Consider the following 16,592-nt stretch of genomic DNA (forward strand, 5'->3'; position numbering starts at 1 on the left):
TTTTTTTACGCTGAGTTTGGCTGCGCTGAGTTTGTCAAGTACCGTCGGACAAACCGTATTTAAATGAGCGAAAAACATCTTTGTGGACATAACAAAATGACTCAAACATCATAAAATAATATGTTTAAATATTAAACTAAACTCTCAATTTATAATTTTTTGAACGTATTGAAAGCAATACCATTAATGCCAACGTACTTTTGTGTATTTGTAGAGTTCCCACTTTATTGTGATGTCTTGAACGCAGCACTCAGACCAAAGCAGCCGCTCGCCGCTGACAGCTCAGCTAGCTGCTAGCTAAAGTCATGGCGCTGCTGAAACAGTGCTGCTGTGTGACCGGTCGGTTTTCCACAAACCACCTATGGTTGAGTCCCAGATCCACCCTGCGTGTGAGTGTTTCACCTCAGCGCTTTAATACTCTTTAAAGCCGCGATAAATCCAGTAACACCTGGCTGCAATGTGTCAAAAGTCGCGCGACGCGGCGGTTTGTTTAATTTAATTGGGGGGTCACAGACTGCTCGTCCTTACTCCTGAACTTAATGTCAGAAAAGTTTAATCTATTTTTTTTTTAGGTTTATACAAGCTGTCAGTCAACCGCGGCCGGGTCCTCCCCGGAGCGGACCGGGAGGAGAAAGGAGGTGCTGGGCGGAGGAGACGGGCCCGAGCTGCGGGACTTCATCTCAGGGGAGCTGTCGGAGAGAAGCCGGTGGTCCGAGTACAGAGGAGACCTGAGGAGGCAGAGAGGAGAGAGGTACAGAGGAGCTGTGTTCACCAGGCCTGAGTTCAGCCATCACTCTGAATCTTTACAGTGTGTCAAACTGAAGGCCCGTGGGCCAGATCCGGCCTTCGGTAACATTTCCTCTGACAAAACTAATGTTCATAAAATCCTGTTTTAACATTAAAAAGCTCAGTAGAAATAGAAGAAAGTGTGTATTTGGTTGTTGATGAATATAAATCATATAATTAGTCTACATTTCACTGAGGATTGATGCAGAAAGGAGTCTATTCTAGAGATGACTGAAGTTTGAGCTTCTTTTAATCTCTGGATTTTAACTCATAGGAGGTTTTTGTGGCTTCTTACCGGCCTGGACCAGGTCCTACAGGCTGGAACAAAGTACTGTTTATTCTCCTGTTACGGTGCTCAAATCTGTACGACCAACAAGAGTTATTTGTTGAACAAATCTGCACTCGACGCGTCTGTGTCGCACGTTACAGCGTGTGTTTGTTTAGTCGGTGAAATGTGAGTGTAATTTTTGGGCTCCGTGTCATCCCGTCAGGCTGAGGCTCCCTCCATGGCTGAAGACGGAGATCCCCATTGGAAAAAACTACAACAGGCTGAAGAACACACTGAGAGACCTGAACCTGCACACAGTGAGTGTTGGGGAGGAAACACCCAAACGCTGTCATGTTGCATCAGATGAACGGATGAGAAATGACGCCTGGTCGGTTTGTTTCATGGATTTATCTGACTTTACAAAAACACGTAAAGTGTCGACCTCGTCACAGCGCCTTCTGTCCATCGGTTTTCTTTACCCGCTTCTCCTTTCTGGGGAGCTGGTGTCTGTCTCCAGCAGTCACTGTGCGAGAGGCGGGGGACACCCTGTTCAGGTCGCAAGTCCATCACAGGGACACATAGAGACAAAAAATCTGAAGTTTCTGTTTTCCATTTTTTCCTCAGGTGTGTGAGGAGGCCAGGTGTCCGAACATCGGGGAGTGTTGGGGAGGGGGAGAGTACGCCACAGCTACAGCCACCATCATGGTGAGGCTCTGACGCCCCCCACTTATTAAACACAGAGCAGTGATTAACAGAAGCGTTTGACGCGGCGTTTAAGGTCCTTCCCTCGTAAGCGGCGCCGCTGCAGCAGTAATCTGACGGCCATTTCTCTGCGTTGTATCTGCGTGCAGCTGATGGGGGACACGTGCACCCGTGGCTGCAGGTTCTGCTCAGTCAAGACGGCCCGTCAGCCCCCACCTCTGGACCCGAACGAGCCGTCCAACACAGCCGAGGCCATCGCCGCCTGGGGGCTGGACTACGTGGTTCTGACCTCTGTGGACAGAGACGGTAAAACCTCCTGCTCTACCAACAAATAACCAGACAGTCGTCACCAAAACCGCGAGTCTGATCTGATCCGTCTCTGTTGACAGATGTTTCCGACGGAGGGGCAGCACATTTCGCTAAGACCGTGTCCAAGCTGAAGGAAAGGTAAAACTCTTCGACTGTTTCTTATTTGACACGAGGACAAAACTCCTAAGTATGTGGGGGGGTTTTGTCCCTTTTTCTGCAGAAATCCTCAGATCCTGGTTGAATGCCTGACCCCTGATTTCCGTGGTGACCTGGCAGCCGTGGAGCAGATCGCCCGGTCGGGGTTAGACGTGTACGCTCACAACGTGGAGACGGTGCGGGAGCTGCAGAGGTACGCAGATGAAGCGTTTTGCCTCAGGTGTTTCAGCAGATCAAGTTCAACACAGCTGGGTTTTCTTCATATGTATTCACGTAAAACAAATAAAAGGAACAATTGAGGCCAAATGTGCAACATACACGGATCAGCCCAACACTTGACTCACAAGAACAGCAGGCTGCATGAATGAAGAGGTGTTTAAAAACAAATAAATCATTAAAATTGTTAAAATTACGTCGAGAGAGCAATTCAGCAAGAGACGTTGATGCCTGCCTGCTGTTTACAGCTGCTCCGTGAAGTTGGTATCTAAACTCAAAATCGCCAAACTTTGTCACTGAACTCTGATTGCAACCAACAAGTTGTGTGGCGGCATTTTGGACGGCCAGCTTTTGAACTTAATAATAATCACGTACAAATTAATTCTCCGTTTCTTGGTAAAATCCAGGATGAGTTGTGTGTCTAAATCAAGGCAAATTCAGACATGTGTAGAAAGGCTCCTATTGAGGGAAAATCTTATTACATATGCTAAGAATCAAACAAAAAAAACCATTTATTCAAATACAGATAAGATGAAAATCCAACAGGCTGAGGAAGAACTGTTGTATAGATGAAAAGCTGAAAGTATAAACTTGTAATGCTGTTTGGAGGTCAAAATATCAGCGTTTAATCAAGTTGTAAATTAATAATTGAGTTCATAGTCCACTGCTCAGGTAGGTATTTATTAAACAGGATTGTCAACTGTCAGTTAGAGGCTAATGAGATCATTTCAGCTCAAAAAGACAGGATTTTCTTTGTCTTTCAGCGAGCGTTTTTATTTATTATTTAATTTCAGGGTCAGAAATCAGGGCTGTAGCACTCCGACCAGCAGGTGGCAGCAGAGGACGTTTCTCAAAGTTGGTCAAACTGCAGAAGTACGACAAAAAAAAAACCCTGTAGTTTAACGCTGCGCGTCTAATCTGTTTCCAGGTACGTCCGCGACCCCAGAGCGAACTTCGACCAGTCGCTGAGCATCCTCCAGCACGCCAAAAAGGTCCAACCCGGCGTGCTCACCAAGACCTCCATCATGCTGGGACTGGGGGAGACGGACCAGCAGATAATCAGCACCATGAGGGGTGTGTAGAAGCCGCAGTCACACACACACACACACACACACACACAGATTCAAGTCTCCGTCTGCAGTTTTCTGAAAGCGATGTGTCGATGTCTCAGAGCTGCGAGAGGCCGGGGTGGACTGTCTGACGCTCGGGCAGTACATGCAACCCACGAAGCGCCACCTAAAGGTAAACCCAAACACGTCCCCTTCTACTTTAAACACAGCTGTGTCCGGAGAAAATGTCTGATGCCAATCGGAGACCGTGTGTGTGTGTGGTTTGGGCTCAGGTGGAGGAGTATGTCACCCCTGACAAGTTCGCCCACTGGGAGGAAGTGGGGAATGAAATGGGGTTCATCTACACGGCCAGCGGGCCGCTGGTTCGATCCTCCTACAAAGCAGGTGAGTCTTCGTCCTGTCGTTCAGAGAATCGAATGTCCCCGCTGTATAAAAATACACTGCAGAGGTAACCATGTTAAGGACAAGAAAAACACATTCTTTTAACCTCTAGTTGTTTTTAGTCCTAGTTTTGAAAGTGCACAGTTTCAACAAAATATTAAAAAACTAAATTATTTGATTAAAGAGGTTTGAATTTTAAAACCTGGACACACGTCTGACTGAAGATATGTTCGTGGGAACCGTTCCATCATGTAGAATATTAAATATCTGAGCTCCTGTTAAAAACTAAAGAGAAATAAATTGATTTATTCAAAAAGATGGGTCTTTAGTTCAGTTTTTTATAGTTTGTGATCGTATTTCATGTTTAATTTGAAACAAAACCAGGCAGGACTTTAATGTTTTGACAGAATTTAGACATGAGTGGCTTTTTAAAAAATAAATTATCACTGATATTCCAGAAATGAAAACTTATCCAACGGAAGCAACATTCCTGTAAAGAGCACATATTTGCCGACATCTTGCTAAAACTTTAAACAGATTAGATGGGGATGACTCTCTGCTACTACCACACAAAACCTTAGCTCAGAATTTGTGTAATTCACCGAGTTGGAGCCATTTCTGTCTTGGCTACGGTCAGATGGTTGTGGCAGCCATCTTGAAGCAGTCGTAGATGAATTACTTTGACCGTTTCAGGGCGGTCAGCTGCTTTGAGCCGTCAGCCACAGTTCACCGCAGCGGCTCGTAGCGTTTATAATTCATTCACAGCAAAATATAGAAAACTGTTTGTGTGGGTTTTTTTATATTTAGAATCTTTTAGCAGCAGAAGAGTAGAAAACAATGTTAATTTCTGTTTTTTATTCCCTCACAGGTGAATTCTTCCTGAAGAATCTGCTGAAAAAGAGAAAAACAGAAAACTCTGCAGCGGACTGAGACGCTGCGATGAGCGGCTTTTCGTTTCGCTTCCAGCGTCGACACTGTGACAGCAGAGCAAGAACTACAGCCAAAACACACCAGATGTAGTCCAATCAGTCAGGATGAAAAGTGTGCATTTTGAGACATTAATATAAACTCGAAGGAGCGTAAGGAGGGCGGCCTCGTTGGATTCAAGGAGAACCAGAAGTGGCGAGGAGAACAGGAGCTCCTAAAATTACCATCAGCAGAACTAAAACCGAGGCTAAAAGCTCTTTATTGGGTAGTTCTGTTTGTAAGGCGTTATTCAATGATTGTTGATCGTGTTTCAGACTCAGAGGGGAGGTTATCTCTTTGTGTCACGTTGTTGAAGTGTCGGAGGGAGAAACTCTTTAAATCAGCTGCTTATGTGACGTCGGCACCTGCCGAGGAAGGTTTTTACCTTTTTAAACACTCGTATGTAGTCGTTTTGAGTAAAACAATCCCTAAAATGTACATTTGTATTTAAAGAATTAAAAGTCTCTGTTATATATTTGGTGCTTTTCAGATTTTTCTTATCAGATAAAAAAAAAAAATCAAGACAAATGAAAGAGGAACTTCAGTTTATTGCATTGGCCCTTTGAAGTAAACAGGTTTCGATGCTGAAGATTAACAGACAGGAAGATGATTTATAAAAATATTTGTAAAAAAATCGTATAAATTTTTTGCCATTAAGAATACTCGATTACAGTAAAAAGTAGCCTTGGGTTAAAAAATGAACGGAGCAGGCGGAAGGTCAGAGGTGTAAAAACGACGCCTGCGCACGTGGAATGGTTTAGGATTGAACCAATAAAACCTGATTTAAGGTTCGGACGGCTCCATCCCTCTGCGGGCGGAGGAAGAGGAATGTGCTGCATGTCTCCACAGGGAGGACCAGCGTTAAACCTTCGCCTTCTTGGTGGCGGGTTCGCTGGCAGCGATGCGAGGACAAACCGCCGCCGGGGTGTAGGGGATTCTCGCCGTGGTCACTTTCTTTCCGATGGTCTCGATCTGCAGTCAGAGAGGAGCGGGAGGTCGGCGTTGTGTTTTTCCGCGTGTCTGTATGAAACACGGCGAGCGGGGGGAAAAAAACGGCGCTCACCTGGAAGCCGATGGACTGGAGCTGAGCGTGGAGGTGGTCCAACACCCGGCGGCCGTCGAAGATGAAGGCCGGCTTCAGCATCTTCTTGTAGATCTTCTCGTAGTCCAGCTCCTGCCGTGGTGTCAGAGAATTACAAGCGTCAGCATTTCCGCTCACTCGCTCCTTTCTGGAGGCGGATTTTAGGAAGCGGTTAAACGTGACGGAGACCTTAAACATGTCCCACTCGGTGCAGATGACCAGCGCGTGAGCGCTCTGACACGCCTCGTACGGGTCAGAGGTTACCGTCACCAACTCAGACACTGAAAAACAACAAAATGGTAAATGAACCGTACTTATACAGCACCTTTCTAGCCAATCAGGTCACTCAAAGCTCTTTACAACACAATCTGTGCCCTCATTTATCCATCCACACACACATTTATACACACTCTACTAATATCTCTACAGAGTCTAATCAGTGCTTTAAACTCCATTCATTCAACAATGGGGCACACATCAGAGAGGGGTTCAGTGTTTTGCTCAGGGACACTTCGACTGCCAGGAATCGAACCTCCAACTCTCTCATTGGAGGATGATCGGTCTAACCACTGATCCACCAGTGAATGAACCGTTTGTGGTGAACGTCAGAGCTGCACATGAGAAAGAAATGACTAAAAATCAAATGTCTTTCTTTCCCTCGAGACTTATTAACCACAAGTAACACCGTGAGCCAAGATAATAAATCATTACCACACGAACCATAAAGAAACGCCGACTGATGACCCAGTCACAGGATATTAATGATTCATTTATGTGCTCATACTTACAGTATATTATATTCAAAACATGGCCTTTATTACAATATTATTAATGACAACCATGTTAGTATATCAACAATAAAGTAATTAAGCTACACATAAAATCTATTAAACCGTTTTCAATTATTTTCTATTTTCTGCTCTGAAAACGGCAGCTTATGTAAAACTGTCAGAGCAGACGTGTAAAGTCCAACTTCCTGTGACCCGTTTAAACCGTGGCGTCTCAGAGAGGCCTGGCTTTGGCTACAATCCCACTGACCGCCACCGGTCCTGTGCAGATCTCTGTGCGGCGCGTTCTTCCCGACCGAGCCGCGTGTTTTAACGCATGACTTGCTTGTTTTACTTCAAAGCCGAGACGGACGCTAAGTTTAAACAGAGCTGTGATGAGGCCGCTTCGACGCTTTGCACTGACCTGGTTGAACTTTTAGGGGTTTTGTTCTTTATTATAATTAAAAAAGGTTAAAGGTTCTTCAGGTTAAACCTTTGAAAGGACACTCAGGACTTTAAAAACCTTCTCAAATGAAGGCCTGAGCGGGCAGCAGGTTAACTACAGGTCACCTTTGTTCAACTAAATCCTCTCCTCGAGTAAACACTCGAACGTGCAACAAACCATCACACACACACACACACACACACACACCTCTTTCGGGGTTGTCCTCCGAGATGCTGGGCTGGGAGAGGTCATGAATGATTTGCTCTTTAAGAACTTTGGGGTCGTAAATGAAGAGCTTCGCTCCTTCGTCCATCAGATATTTGGAGATGTAGATACTCGACGACTCTCTGCAGTTGCGAAACAAACACACAAACATAAACTCTGGTCGGGGTAAGAGTTCAGTGTTACTCTGGTGATCCTCCAGGCAGTGGGCAATGATCAGCAGTGACTCTGCATGTTTTACACAAAGATTAAACAACGCTTTGACTGGTCTGTGTGCCTTTTTACCTCCACAGTCTGTTTTAATGTTAAGGTTTTATTAGAACAGTTCATTAAAACGAGACTAACCTCGTGTCACCTGTGTCTTTTTTGAAAGAGAAGCCCAGCAGAGCGATCTTTTTGCCGGTGACCGTGTTGAAGAGACAGTCTATGATCCTACAGGCGAAGCGCCGTCTTTGGTACTCGTTCATGTCTATCACCTGAGAGGAAAACAAAAAAAACAAACAAAAAAATGAGGAGGTGGTAAATAACAGCGACCCAAACCCTCTGGGAAACGCGCTCGCTCCTCACCTGCTGCCAGTAGGAAGCCACCTCAGGCAGGTTGAGCGCCTCGCACAGATACACCAGATTGAGCACGTCCTTCTGGAAGCAGCTCCCGCCGAAACCTGGGAGAGCAGGACACAGATCGGTCGTTGACGTTCAGCCGAGCGACACGCTTCGCTTCGGTGCCCGTGGGCCGCATTGAGGACCTGCTGCCTCTAAATGCTCCGAGGACGTTCCCTCGTGGTCCAGCACGTTGGTGCTCTGAGGTGACTGGATCGTAGAATGGCTCTGAACGAGTGTTTTAATCTGCTGGAATAAAAACATGGCGGTCCCTGAAGGAACGCATGACGCTCGCAGACTTACATTTAAAACTGAGATCATCCTATATTGAGAAGCGATGGGAGCTCACGATCTCATAATTTGGAAGATCTCACAGAATGTGTTGGGGATGACTCTCAGCTTCTACCGCACTAGATTTTAGCTCATCATCTGTAAAACTAACTGAGTTACAGACATTTTGTTGACTAATGTTGATTACAGTAGATGTAGATGTACAGCAAATCATTACTTTCTGACAGTTTCATTACAATTTGTCCGGTGGTGCACAAGATATTTTGCTAACAGACTCACTGACATGAACAAAAAATAAATAAATCATCCACCTTCACATCGGCAGCAGACGCTAACAAAAAAGATCACGTTTAATCCAGTAGCTGCCACCTCAGACGTGTTTACATATATTTTTTTTGGAGGTCACACTTCTCACCGACGCTGGCTTTCAGGAACTTGCTGCCAATCCTCTGGTCCATGCCGATGGCTTTGGCCACTTCCTCCACGTCGGCTCCGGTGGCCTCGCAGAGAGCGCTGATGCTGTTGATGCTGCTGATTCGCTGCGCCAGGAAGGCGTTGGCTGCCTGCGCACACAGCAGGAACAAACCGTGACTGAGGCGGTACGCACCTGAGTGAAAGTTTCAAGCCTGAATCCGTCAGATGTGTGGGGTTTAGGGTTGTGTTTGTCATCTGCACAACCCTAGACTCTAATACTGATACAGTATTTAAGTTTTTTTGTTTTTATATGTCATCCCTCCATATGAGAGTATGATTCAGTTTGCTTTGTTGAGACCTAAAAAGTGTTTGGATTGCAAAACATGTCACTCAGCATGATTAGTTGGTTTTCTAATAATAATTAAGTAACCAAGAAAATATACAATAACAATCAAAACTATCAGAAGTTGCATTAAAGCTGCAACATTTCATCGTAGCAAACTGTAAGTTGACCATATTTGTTTGATGACACCAAATATGAAATCATAAAGGTTAGTTTCAACTAAAATCATCCTGTTTAAAGATGATAAACGATCAGTTCAGAAGTACCATCCCCAGCATTTTAGCTGCTTGCTCCTCACCAGTTTGGAGAGCTCAGACGACCACGTGTTGGTGGTGATGATTCGGGCTTTGGGAACCCAGTGTTCGTACACGGCACACAGCGCTCTGATTGCCCTTTGACCTTCGGTTGTCTCGTCCCCACCAATCAGGACGCGGTCTGGCTCCTTTAGATCCCGCACCGCTGTTCCTTCCGCGAGGAACTCCGGGTTGGACAGAACCTGAAACAGTTTTCTTGCTTTTAGAAACAAGAAAAACAAGTTGTTTTTTTTTTGTTGTTTTTTTAATTAGACAGTTGTGACCGCGTGGAAGGACAAACCTGCAGGTTGAGGCTGGGTTTGGTGTTGGCGTCGAATATCCGCCTGATGCTCTCGGCGGCTCGCACCGGGACCGTGCTCTTCTCCGTGACGATTTTGTAGCCGTCGGACACCTCGACGATCTGCCGCGCGCACGCCTCGATGAACTTCAGGTCGGCCGCGCGGCCCTTCCCCATCCCATAGGTCTTGGTCGGGGTGTTCACCTGCGGAAAAAAAAAAAGGCGAAGCCACGGCACGTTGGGCAGGTGAGACGCAGCCGTTCGGTGTGTGGGTCGTGTACGAAGCAAAGGGGGGAAACTCACAGAGATGAAGACGAGGTCAGCTTCCCTGATGGCCGAGTCGATGTCGGTGGAAAAGAACAAATTCTTTCCTCTGCATGACTCAACCACCTCTTTCAGTCCTGGCTGAAACGAGAGGAAGTGAGAGGCCTCATCAGTGAATGTGCAGGGGGAGGAAATAAAAAAAATACGCCACAATCTCACAATGATCAAGAACAGCAATGATGATGTAATACCTCGCGGTCGGGGCTGACACAAGAAAACTTGCAACACAGTCTGGAAGTAATCATGTCTCATTCGGTCCGTGAGCCGGAGTGACGGTTTACAAAAACAACCACTGAAACATAGAAACATCTCCTGACTCACTACAGCAACCAAGAGCGTTGCCTCCAGAGAGATGAGGTATGTCTTTTAAATAATTAAAGGCCAGGCATTCCTTGAAGGAGTACGGCTCGACCAACGCCTCTCACACCAGAGTTTTAAAACGAGATGATCTTATGGTGAGAAGTGGCGAACCATGACTCACGTGATCCGTCAGCGCTTAGAGTACGTGCTGCGAGTCATCGCCAGCTACCAACGTCAAATTATAGCTAAGCATCTGTAAAAATTCACTCATTACTGCGCCGCCTTTTGGGCAATAATAAAACTGGACTGATGTGAGTAAAAACCACCAGTGGTGCCATTAGCTAAAAGTGGCGCCTCATATCTGGACGGGTCAAAGGGTCACGCAGGGAGAGAAGAAAGCCTGCGTGGCAAAATCCTCACTCCAGACGAACTGTGACCGAGTGCCCCTTGTTAAACTTCTACCAGAGATAGATAATCTCGTTTTTACCTCTGCCACAGTTGGTTTTATTTCAGTATTCCCGCTGATATCCCACCTCGTAGATGGGCAGAGTGTCAGAGTTCCACGCCTTGATGCGGGACTCGTTGACGTCCACCACGGTCACCGTGATCTCCGGACACATGTGGGCGATGACGCTGCAGGTTGGCCCTCCGACATACCCGGCTCCAATACAGCAGATCCTTTTTATCTGGAACATCTGGAGAGAGAAGGGGGACAAAAAGAAAACACCAGTGAGGCGAGCATTTAAAAACAGACCAATAAATCCGGCCTTGCTTCGTCACTGCTGTTATCAAGTCTCATTTATTAGTTCAACAAGAAAGGAAGCCATCTGAGAAACCACTAAAAAGTGAATTATGGGGTGTATTTTTTTTTTTTTTTAAGTGGCTGTGGATTCATGTGTGAGCTTGGATGATAAACATCCCTCAGTCAGTAGTTCCAGCTTCTCAGCAGGAGAAAATGATGCTAAAGAAGCAACTTAAATACATTATCTTTATAATCCCAATGCAATCTGCTGCACTCCTGTCTCACTACATTACATTTCACAGGGCGGGCAGCTAAACTGTGAAGGTTCAACATATTTACAAAAGAGCTAAAAGAAAAAACAAAGTAACCCTTACAAATCCACCAGATTACCAGCTCTGCAGTTGCAGCCTGGTAGGTAAATAAAGAGGCTTTTCTTGCTGCTGCAGCCACGTCCTGCTGCCGATAAATGGCTCCTTTATGCCTTCAGACTGCCTTTCAGTCAGAAAAAAAACCCTGCTTCACCTGAGGAGCAAACTGAACCCAGCCGGCTGTGAATGAATGAGCTGCCTCGGGGAATAACCCGACATTACCTCTGCCAGCTTCAGCAGGGGAGCGGATTAACTCGCTGTTTTCTGTCCGTCGACGCGACACAAACAGGCTTCGCTTCGGGCCCCGCGGTTCCGCTACGGCCGGGAAACGTCCGTGGAGCCGGGAAGAACCGGTGCTGCTCGGTGAAGATAAAGTAAAAAATGTCCCTCGGAACTTTCTCCACTCACACCCTGAAGTTAACGGAGGAGGAGGAGGAGGAGGAGACGGTCTCTGTCCACTCACAGCAGGACGGGAGTCTCTGCATCAGGCGCTCGCGACATCTCAACGTACGCACACGTACGTCTTCCGGCGTCACACTTTCAAAGTAAAAGCACGTAATTACGTTAAAAACCTGTTAAATATATATGCTTTTGTTGTTGTTTTTAATTATTTAGAACTTTGCTTCTATTACAATTACAACATTCTCGAAAAGAAAAATGCACATTAAAGGACATAGTACATAACAGAGAAGAAAAATATGAACCTAAAACCTAATAATAAGCAAATGACAAAAACAGAACTAGAAGAAAAAACGAAATAATACATTAATAAATGCGATTTACAAAGTTAAATTGTATTACAGATATTTTTTGTTTGTTTTATAGTTTTTTTGTTATTTAAAACTGAGATTGAGTCAGGATACAGTTTTACATTCATTAAAGTGGTTTTCTATGCACTTTTATGGATATGGAACTTGGCGAGAAACAAGGTCAGATTGATAAGAAATGTGTGAGAGGAGTCTTTCGTTTGAAATCTATGAAACCAAACAAAACATTTGCAACACAGAGAAGGAAATCTGGCAGTATATTATTGGATATTAGATCAACAGTGTCCTTCCAAAAGTCCTGAGAGCATGCACATTTCACCTGCTAAAATATACGTATTATCAAAACATCCTGCCCAGTGATGTATACACTAGAATATACGTCACTGATCCTGCATTTATAAAATACACTGGTGGCACACTGAATAATACAGTCAGCAAATATTTCCACTGTTCAAAGTTATGGTGTTGCTTCTCAAATGTTTTGTCAACACTGAACAATAGACGTAGACCGATTAATCAGCTGATCCATTTTCATCAGCCAGTATTTGACACACAAAAAAACATAAAATAAATCAGCAATCAGCCATGTCTGCACATACTTAACTAATCTCAGATTTAAATAACAAAAAAGCTATAAAAACAAACAAAAAATATCTGTAATGAATACAATTTAACTTTGTAAATCGCATTTATTAATGTATTTTTTAGTTTTTTCTTCTACTTCTGTTTTTGTCATTTGCTTATTATTAGGTTTTTAGGTTCATATTTTTCTTCTCTGTGATGTACTATAAAAATCCACCTACATCAAGCTCCTAAATGCATAGGTTGATCTGATCATGTTTTGACACGCTTGCTGTTTGTACCCACGCTGGTTTCACAGAGAAAACGTTACTTCCTTGGCGGCGCGGGCAGGTGTCCTCCGTAAAGCTCCACGAAGGGCTCTGACACGTCCTGTTAGACGGCTGGGCTGAGGACAAACAGGACATGTCCAGGGTCCGCTTTTCAGACGGAAGTCACCTTTAAATTTGGTTTGGAAATCAAGCTCCCGGAGTCTGGAGGAAAAGAGCGGAGAGGGTCAGAATCCACTGGAGCCATGTCTCCTGATGGAGTCCAGATGCATCGCAGACGTCAACCGAGACATTTTACATCACTTCATGGAGCTTCATGAAGATGCTGATCTTATTTACCAAATAAGTTTACCTTTTGATGAAACCCTAATTTATGAGCGCTGCAGGCGACTCAAACTATGAACCTCATTTAGCAAATAGGCTGGATATAAGTAGTGGTGTTTGAGGATGATTTTAGAGCACTGCTTCCTGAACGACTGATGGGTTTATTAAACAGAACGTGTCCTCGTCCATTTCTGATAAGTTACAGGTTTCTAAAAGAATCTCTCCAAACCTGATGGTTCAGAGTTTCTCATTAAAGTGAATTTCTACAGTGACCCATTCTGAAGGTTGGGAAAAGTCCTTTTGAGCCTTTTTTACAAGTCTGTGTCTATTACAGAGCAAACACATATATTTCCACAGACCTCAACCAAATACCTTTACAGCATTTCTGCAACAAAATGTTTACATTTCTACATATTCTGATTGTTTTTCTTTGCTTGAAACTTGTTCAGTGTCGCTACCAAACTGGGAAGGAGAAATAACAGAAAACCACCACATTTTTTAGAAAAAAAGATGTTATTTAAACGTATAAAATACATCTCATCTTTCAACGTGGGATGCCAGGCCGACATACGTCTGCAAATTTATCAGAAAACATGTAAAAGTATGAAACAGCTTTGTAAAAAATGCTGGCTAACATGAATTTGACACACACACACACACACACACAAAATAAAATAAAAATCTACCAGCACACAGACTCATCTGGGAAGAACATATAAAGGACAAATAAATAATAAATAAATAAAACTGGAAGTGTAAAGTTCTGATTGTCATTTTCCAAATGGTACGGTTTTATTCGGAGGGCTCCAGGGCGGCGGAGGACTGTCCCCAATTATTGCTCGTATTTGTCTTTCTCCTCTTCTTCTCCTCTGCTCCCGATCCTTTCTTGTCTGTTGGGGGGAGGAAAAGAAAGGAAACTTAAACAATTTGGTTCGTTTAACTTATCCATCTGAAAAATAACGACAGCTGTCAAAGATATATATTTATATATGTAAATTTAAAATGTCATGGAGAGGAAATGGACATGCTCAGGAAATTGTCCCACTTGACAAACCTAAAACTAGGAGACATTTTCCTCTGTAAGACAGATTAAGGACCAACGATCTTTGGTGTTTCTGCTCTTACCAGCCAGCTTTCATACGTGTCTAAAGCCATTTTATCCCTGTCTTCCTTCATGTACTGCTCTTCCTCCGCTTTGGTTTGGATTTGTTTACGTTCCCTCTCCAGCTTTTCGTGAAGAACGTCTTTCTTCTTTTCACACCTTAATCGAGGGGGAAAAAACACAACTTGAAGTCAGATTTATCTTTCATGTCCTTGGAGGAGACGTGGGTGGTGAAAGACAAACATCCAGCCACTACTGCCCCCTTGTGGTTTGTAATGTTCCTGAGAGCGAACGTCCAGCTGTTTTTACATACCAAAACCAGCCATGTGGGACTGAGCAGTATTTACATCTGAAGCTGCTGACAGGTGCTGCAGTCTGAAGCCATATACAAAAATAAATAAATAAAATTCAGTCTCACCAGTCAGAAAAGGCAGATTTGCTGTTTTTCTTCCTCTCGTCGTCTCTCTCTCGTTTCTGCAGCTGAAGTTTGTTCTTGGCCTCTTTATGTTTTCTGTGTTTCTCCCTCAGCAGGCGATCCCGTTCCTGCTTCCACTGCTCAAACACCTTTCACCATCGCAGAAAATGCAGATTAACGACAAACCAACTCACAGTCACAGAGGAGGTCACCACAAGCAAAGCCCCTTCACCTGTTCGGCAGACTGCCTTTTCTCTTGTTTCTCCTCGGTTGCCTTTTGTTCTTTTCGGATCTTTTCGTTCCTTTCTCTCGCCTTTGCTCGGAGGCTTTCTGCTTTCTTTTCTCTCCAAGCTTCATACGAGGCAGCCACATCTTCCCTTTTGGACTCTTGTTCCTGTTCGTTGACAGAAAGGTGGGGTTAGCGGTGTTCGTGGCGGCGAAGTAACTGTTCTTACTGTATTCCACAGAGACAGCAATCACACCTGCTGTGCCTTTTCTTTTAAAAGCTGCTCTTCCTTCTTCAGCTGGAGGTTTTCTCTTGACTTTTCTCGTTTCTTTTTCAGCCATTCCTGTTAAGAGCACAAAGGGTTTTTATCTAATTAACTAACTTTCCTCCGACTTTTTATCTAATAAGCTAAGTTTTTATGTCTGCACGCTGAGCTCAACAAACAGTTTACGACTCCTAAGAATCTGCAAAACCCTAAAAACATTTTTTTTGACCACTTTTCTCCCATCTCCCCACAGTTCAGAGTGTCTCTGATTGAGGTTTTCATCTCTACAGCCCGTTGTGACATCACTTCCTGTGAACGGTCAGCATAACCACTCTTTCAGCATCCGACTGCCCTTTTCAACTGCATATTGGCGGCTGCCTTTTTTTTAATATTTCACCTCCAGAGGTGCCTTTTCTAATTCAACAACGTGTCAGGACAGGTTTACCTAGTATTATACTTTTAACAGGATGCTCATCGTGTTCTGATGAAGGCCACAGGGCCCAAATGTGCGGGCGGTTTTCTCTGAAGCAGCTCAGAAATAAAGTGGCGTATATCAGATTTGTTCTCCTTGTCTGAAGGCGTTGTTTTTGGATACGGTTTATTTTAGATGGTAACTTCCTGTGCACCACAAAGACAGAGAATCCTCGTAAAGGTCTGATCCCATGGACCCCACAACAACAACAAAAATAACCTTAATATAGTCGGCAGGTGAAATAACTCAACGTCATCACAGCTATGTTCTAATACTGAAGATGCAGTAAAGCAGTGGTGTCCAATCCTGGTCCTGAAGGGCCACCATCCTCCATGTTTTACACGTTTTTCTGCTTTGACACAACTAACAGGCTTCTGCTGAACTCACAGACCTGCTGAGGAGCAGAGGAACATCTAAAACCTGCAGGACAGTGGCCCTCCAGGACCAGGATGGGACACCACTGCTGTGAAGCTTTTCATTGCTGCTGACAGAGTACGAAACGAGGTGAAATTTATTATGGCTGAAGATCAATCGGGCACTCCTTACAAGCCACTTTTGACCCGTTAATCTGCTGGTGTAGATTCTCAGTCATCCAGGCCATGGTAAATTCAAAAAAAAAAAAAAAAAAAAAAAAAAAAAAAAAAAAAAAAAAAAGTTAAAAAACAAAAACAACTTATTTATCATCCGAGGAGCTTTCTCAATTCAGAAATAGAGAGTGTGGAGTTGAGCTTTTAAAGCTGAGATGTGATGTAAGCTGGATTGCTTGCAAATTGTTCTCACTCTCCTAACAATGGAGGCTCGTTAGAATCCTTGTTTGTCTGACTCACTGAG

General features: G+C 44.3%; 3 protein-coding genes across 4 annotated transcripts in view; 1 reads left to right on the forward strand and 2 right to left on the reverse strand.

Annotated features, from left to right (window-relative positions):
• Positions 1–230: 230 nt before the first annotated feature.
• Positions 231–5,329, forward strand: lias (lipoic acid synthetase). Its single transcript, XM_017417609.3, has 11 exons — positions 231–389; positions 573–751; positions 1,278–1,371; positions 1,679–1,759; positions 1,906–2,062; positions 2,146–2,203; positions 2,286–2,414; positions 3,366–3,511; positions 3,609–3,679; positions 3,780–3,891; positions 4,757–5,329. Exons 1-11 carry the CDS (start codon positions 306–308, stop codon positions 4,816–4,818), a joined length of 1,173 nt encoding a protein of 390 aa, XP_017273098.1. The 5' UTR covers positions 231–305; the 3' UTR covers positions 4,819–5,329.
• Positions 5,330–5,382: 53 nt separating this feature from the next.
• On the reverse strand, positions 5,383–11,849 carry ugdh (UDP-glucose 6-dehydrogenase). The gene is made up of 12 exons (XM_017411703.3): positions 11,565–11,849; positions 10,766–10,927; positions 9,912–10,013; positions 9,612–9,812; positions 9,316–9,513; positions 8,676–8,823; positions 7,937–8,031; positions 7,715–7,845; positions 7,355–7,494; positions 6,125–6,216; positions 5,918–6,028; positions 5,383–5,826 (listed from the first exon to the last, which is right to left on the reverse strand). Exons 2-12 carry the CDS (start codon positions 10,925–10,927, stop codon positions 5,716–5,718), a joined length of 1,491 nt encoding a protein of 496 aa, XP_017267192.1. The 5' UTR covers positions 11,565–11,849; the 3' UTR covers positions 5,383–5,715.
• A 1,926-nt stretch (positions 11,850–13,775) lies between these two features.
• map9 (microtubule-associated protein 9) overlaps positions 13,776–16,592 on the reverse strand; it is a 5,290-nt gene continuing 2,473 nt past the window's right edge. For both annotated transcript variants that reach the window (XM_017420579.3, XM_017420490.3), the window contains exons 9-13: positions 15,281–15,367; positions 15,031–15,192; positions 14,802–14,947; positions 14,407–14,542; positions 13,776–14,171 (exon numbers count right to left, since the gene is read on the reverse strand). In XM_017420579.3, coding sequence (XP_017276068.1) covers positions 14,052–14,171; positions 14,407–14,542; positions 14,802–14,947; positions 15,031–15,192; positions 15,281–15,367 — 651 coding nt within the window. In that variant the 3' untranslated portion in view covers positions 13,776–14,051. The remainder of the gene's footprint in view (positions 14,172–14,406; positions 14,543–14,801; positions 14,948–15,030; positions 15,193–15,280; positions 15,368–16,592) is intronic.

The sequence above is a fragment of the Kryptolebias marmoratus genome, linkage group LG3, assembly GCF_001649575.2.
Source record: "Kryptolebias marmoratus isolate JLee-2015 linkage group LG3, ASM164957v2, whole genome shotgun sequence".
Lineage (NCBI taxonomy): Eukaryota > Metazoa > Chordata > Actinopteri > Cyprinodontiformes > Rivulidae > Kryptolebias > Kryptolebias marmoratus.